General features: G+C 34.8%; 1 protein-coding gene across 1 annotated transcript; it reads right to left on the bottom strand.

Annotated features, from left to right (window-relative positions):
- Window positions 1-3,610: 3,610 nt before the first annotated feature.
- On the bottom strand, window positions 3,611-5,555 carry LOC306856451 (urokinase plasminogen activator surface receptor-like). The gene is made up of 4 exons (XM_079395745.1): window positions 5,442-5,555; window positions 5,148-5,267; window positions 4,446-4,556; window positions 3,611-4,331 (listed from the first exon to the last, which is right to left on the bottom strand). Exons 1-4 carry the CDS (start codon window positions 5,467-5,469, stop codon window positions 4,141-4,143), a joined length of 450 nt encoding a protein of 149 aa, XP_079251871.1. The 5' UTR covers window positions 5,470-5,555; the 3' UTR covers window positions 3,611-4,140.
- Between the last annotated feature and the right edge of the window lie 319 nt (window positions 5,556-5,874).

The following is a 5,874-nucleotide window of genomic DNA, read 5'->3' as shown; positions in this document are numbered from 1 at the left end:
AGCACAAATTCCTTGTATGGGTCACCATACTTGGCTGTATATGTCACATCATTTTCTCATTAAAAAATAAGATGTGAATAAAAATACACATATATGTAAACATAAATAGAAACAGAAAAATAAATTGAAAATAAAATTCTTCATTTGTGGTGGCAAGTGGTGTCCCTCTACTTTACAACAGTTGAAATAAACTTTAAATACCAATAAATCATAAAACGTTTGCATGGTTGTGTTCTGTAGGGTAAACCCAATTTGTGCACTGTTACATTTTTTGTTTTAAAATAAATATTTAATTGAGTTTTAAAGATTGCATTTGTAACAAAATATGTATGTTCCCGGAGAATGCTATTTGGACTACTTCCTGTGTGTAAAGGTAACTGCAGGTGTTGGCTGATCTGAGAGGTGCATGGGGAGTACATTCTTTCTTATTAAATTTCTTAAAATTAGCTAAACTTCTGACAATTTCATGTGTCACACTGTATTAGTGTCTGTGGTGTTATGTTGATAACTTGCAGATCTGACATATTTTAATCAATATTTTGATAAATACATACTTATTAATATTTCCAAAATGCCCCCTGATCTTGAAATCATCATGATGGCAGCCTCCATTTTACAAAAGTATGGATTTAGGCTGATTTGTCTGTGGTGTTACTGTATTTTCTGTACCCAGTGGAAAACCCCCCAAAGGTGAGCTGTACTATGCCGTACCATGCAGTGGAAAAGCGCCATTAATGCACCTGTCCCTCTTTTTTTTTTATTGCCTAACTTATAATTACATATAAGATCAGGGAAAGATGGTTGTATCTAACGATGAACAATCTTATGGCATAAAACAACAAACATGAATATCATGTGTTCATCATAGTATGAGATTATATAAACAGAAAAAATCACAGTGGTTAAATAAATATAATTATTCATCATGATGCTTTTTTAGAAAACTGAGGGATGAAACGAGAGTTAAAGTCAACAAGAAAAACTAAGGATTTCTGGCCAAATTAAAGATACATTGTGTGTGAATTTGCACGTTATAATGTAAGCATCATTAATGACCCCATGTGTTTAATAAAAAATATTTAAAAAAGACATATTAATGAAATGGAAGAATTATTAAAAAATGAGAATGATTAGTAATTGTTTAATTGGCCTGTTTAGCTAAGCTTTATAAGGGCATAGTATAACGCAAGTCAGTCAAAATATCTTTAAGGCAACGGGCTTCCTCCATTTTTTTTAAGTTAACTCAGCATCACTTTTTATGATTGACCAAACACAACACATAAGACCAGTATTATGCATGAAAATATTATTTCTCTCCACATAGTAAAATCAGTCAAAACATCCATGCATTTCCGAAGGTTGCATATTGCACTGAAAATCAGAACATATTCTTAATGGAATATAGAACATGAACAACAAAAAGGTTTCTGGAGAGAAAAAGCATAAAAAATAAACAAAACCCTCAACATCATCTCTTCGCTGCATCTGTTGAATTGATTTGTAGCCAATGCTTTTCATTTACTGTAAGATCACTTTACAGTAATGACAATGAAAGACTTTTACTGTAACTGCACCCCTCTATTTATGCTGCATATACTGTAACAGACATTGACTTGCAAAATGTCTTGTTTCCCAAAAGGAGTTTTTTGTAAAAGTGTTTTGAATTGATCTCACTGTCACGGTGCACACACGAGGGAGGAACCAGGAACACGCAGACGAGGATATAAACTCAAATAACACTTTACTGACATCAAGGCAGGGCAAGACAAGGCAAGGCAGGGTAAGACACAGACATCCAACACCGGGGATAACGAGTAGACCAGACGAATTGTAACTCAACAGACAGGACTAATATACACAGGTAAATCATAGCTAATGAGACAAACAAGGCTGGACAAGAATTAAACTAATGATATGACAGGAAACAAACCAAATATGGACACAAGGGGCAGGAACACATGACACACACACGACAGTTCCCTGACACTCACTGATCTAGTGTTCTCTAGTTTTATGGTTTATGTGTCATCTGAGGCCAAAGATTGAGTCTGACAAAAGAGAACGTGTTTTTGACTAAAATGTTTGACTTTGACCTGAAAGTTTGCACAAGTTGGTGTGTATAGTTTTGAGATTGCATTACTAAGAGGAAATGGAGAATTCTTTCAAGAAGTGTGTTAGCAATCAAAAACAAAACTTTAAATGTAATAAATAATTGTTTAAATTTACATTTTGAAAATAGTAATTAGACATTGCATGATGCCCCCCCCCCCCCCCCCCCCCCCCTCAATCAAGCCTCATAGATCATCAAAAATAGAACATGATAGAAGTGTGAGAGAAACATGCTTGTGTTTTAAGTGTGGGAGTCCTGGTTGAGAGATGATGTAACCTCCAGAAGTGATAGCACTTGAATGTACATTATTTTACAAGTTTTTTTTTTAAAGAGGGAAACCTAAAAGCAGGGGACACCAATAAAATAATTTGAATTTTATGGAAAAAATGCATAGTTATGCCAAAAACATTGCTTAACAATGAGACTATATTTAAAACAACATGCAAAGGTGATTTTTATATCATTTTGCCTTCATATTGCAAATTAAAAGTCCTGCTGAAAAACAAAAATCATAGTGAGGGACAGGCCAAAAACCTTACCCTTATCAGCATAAATGCTATTTAAATTTTATGTAATATTGATGAAAGAATACATAGTATGGTTATGTTTTTAAATTGCAAATGTATTCGTTGCTATATTAAATCTGTTTGATTATTTCTTAGGGATGCAAAAGGCACAGATTTCGTGGAATGACCCAGTTCCCTTTTATGTGTTTCGCTGAACTAATACTGAAGATAATTTTACATCATTGTTATTGTTATTATTAAAGGTCATTATTACAATTATTCACTATTAAGCTAAAACCAGTCAATAAGGAGGGTGGCAAACAAAAGTCAAGTTCTGTTCTCTGTAGAGAGTGTTTCAATAATTCTGTCCACTAGATGGAGCTATTATTACAATTATTATCAACATTTTCTTTTGAGCTGGGGACAATAATGCACAAATTTACAAATTCATGATAATGTATGAAATAATCACAGAAATACAATTACACACTTAAACCTGTTAATTTTCCCCTGATCAGGAATAATTGCTCTATTACATAATTAGGTCTAAACTCCAGCTCATCTTTTTTTTTTCTCTGACAAAGAGAATTAAACAGACTTGACTGTATAGACAATGGACTTTTATAAAGTATATGTTTAACCCTAATATTTGTAGTTTCAGAGCATTTATCTGCTCAAACGTTTTAGCTGTCAATCATTTTACAAACATTTAAGCCATAAAAGTTTAACCAAAATGCGTTTACATAGGCCTACACTGAATTATACTTTACATTTAACATTTACTACTATACCCCATTTATTTTACCACCCACCTGCCTAAAATGTTTTATTTATTAAAAATGTATTATACTTTTCTATTCAAGCTTTCTATAGAGATATTTCTAATGTCTGTGAGGCAGGTCTATATGCCGAGTTTCAGTTCATTTTTGGGACCTGCTCCAGTTCACGGAGACCGAGACGGCAGAAAGCGCATCGTGTTTGTTTTCTTTATTTTCTGAAACACAACGTTTTGTTGATAATTGACTAATACAATTTTCGTCACTCTTCTCCTCGAATAATTAGGGGGCAGCTACTAATTAAAAATATACTGAGTGAAAAATATTGACAAATGTATTTTACTTCTCAACATAGGCCTACATCTATATTTTTCCCATATTGCGTTCATGATCAGTAACTGAACAGGATTCCTTTCAGAGGGAATGCAGATATTGCTATATAAACAAAACTCAGGAAAAACTAAAGAGTTTGTCTTGTTTGAATAATTAAATAATTATCACACATGCTTATTCTAAATATCATTATATTCAGAATAAGCATGTGTGATAATTAATTACTTTGTAGTAAATATTTATGACTTTTTTACTGCATGACAGGTTGTAGTATTAATTGTAGTCTTTTAATTCGTAAAATGTCACATCAGAATGTCACAGCAAAAAATCATAGAAACACACTAAATATGTATAGTACAAAGAAAGTAAGCTCTATATTCTGTGAGTGATTGTAGAATGTGAAGAGCTGCTGGATTCAGTGCAGCAGGATGAAGGAGAGCAGAGAACAGCAGAGGAACAGGAAGCTCTGAGTGACGCTCTCAGCACCGTTACACAGGTTCCCTGAACAGCATGAGGCATTCTCAACACCTCTAAATGATGTTTCAACATCACAAATAGATTTAGAGACACAGCCTTTTATAGCCAACGATCGGCCTTCCAAAGTCCCTGATGAAAAGAGAGAAAACAGGTTAGTCTAAGCTGGAAATAGGTAAATGTGATCTGTATGTGATCTCAAACATCAGAGAGATAATAATGATTTTTTCTTTTCCAGATTCTCACCTGTTGCTTTAAAGCAGCGGTCTTCGCTCCCTGAACAGCTCAGTATGTTTGAGCAGACCTTCTCATCACAAGAGTAACATTTCTTTCCATTGGGGACATTAGAGTTATAGTCTGTACAAAATATAACATATAATGGTATAACACTGCGTTAGGTGCTCCATTCAGTCAATTCACAACTGACAAGCTGCACCTCGTAATAAAGGCGCTTCATGGGGTGGTGATGGCACACATGCCTTTGGTGTGGGAGACCCGGGTTCGAATCCACTGTGAGACACCAATGTGTCCCTGAGCAAGACACTTAACCCCTAGTTGCTCCAGAGGCGTGCGACCTCTGACATATATAGCAATTGTAAGTCGCTTTGGATAAAAGCGTCAGCTAAATGAATAAATGTAAATGTTCAAAAAGTTCTTCACAGCAATGCCATAGAAGAACCATTTTAGGTGCCACAAAGAACCATTCAGTCAAGAACCACCCCTTTCTTACCTTTTTATAATCTGAAGAACCTTTTTTCGCCACAAAGCTTTGTTTTGTGAAACAGAAAGGTTCTTCAGATGTTAAATGTTCTGTATGGAACCATTTAGACAAAAAGGTTCTTCTATGGCATCGTGAAGCACCTTTATTTTTTAAGAGTGTATTGTATTTTCTGATGTCCGTTGGAAGTAAAATTAGTGTTTTTTTGCATGGTCAGTAAAGTACAATACCTGGAGCATCTTGGACGTTACACTGGTCTGTGTCACAGCACGCAAAAGATGTCTTTACAGCGCCGATGTTCATGGACCCAATTGCACAGTCAGCAGCGCAATCTTTATACTTCACGTTACCTAAAACATGAATGATTCAGGTAAGACCAGTTCTCAATAGTTTTAATACAAATTATACTGTTAGCATAACAATCTGAGAGGAACAAATGAAATAGCAAAAATCAAAAATTGACCCCACCAGCATCTCCATCAGTCAAAAATAACCTGAATTTCAATCCATCATATTAGACTTACCAGCTTGAGTCACTGTTGTAAAACTCATGCACTTGGAAAATCCACTGGGACATGTTTTTAGCTTTTGATCTGAACAAGAACCGGTCAAACTCTTACAATCATAACAGCTGAAGGAGTGTCCTTTAGTAACAAAAGAGAGAAAGATAGTGAGAGAGACACTCATAATTGTACCCATAACATTATAAACACTCTTTGTACCTGCAGTGAAAAGAACGAACAGAAGAAAAACTGAGATTTGCAGATCCATCTTTGATCAGGAGGTGAATGAAATGGCGTGCCAGTTTCGGTGCTCATTTTATAGCTTTGCAAAGGGGAGGGTCTTTATGAGCAAATGAAAGTTTAAGCGAAGTAGACATTACTATGAAACGTCAGCTTACATCATTTACTTGCCAATGAATTATAAAGGGAGGTTTAAGGAATGTATAGGTCTACT

Source organism: Barbus barbus, assembly GCF_936440315.1.
Source record: "Barbus barbus genome assembly, chromosome: 36".
Classification (NCBI taxonomy): domain Eukaryota; kingdom Metazoa; phylum Chordata; class Actinopteri; order Cypriniformes; family Cyprinidae; genus Barbus; species Barbus barbus.
Note: the sequence above shows the minus strand (reverse complement) of the source record. Positions and strands in the feature narration are given on the sequence as shown.

Excerpts from the sequence above, each read along its gene's own strand:
- LOC306856451 (XM_079395745.1), bottom strand. The coding sequence starts at position 5,469 with ATGAGTTTTACAACAGTGACTCAAGCTG. Across the intron at positions 5,268-5,441 it reads TACAACAGTGACTCAAGCTG|GTAACGTGAAGTATAAAGAT; the intron begins GTAAGTCTAATA and ends TTCATGTTTTAG. Across the intron at positions 4,332-4,445 it reads CCGCTGCTTTAAAGCAACAG|GGACTTTGGAAGGCCGATCG; the intron begins GTGAGAATCTGG and ends TCTTTTCATCAG.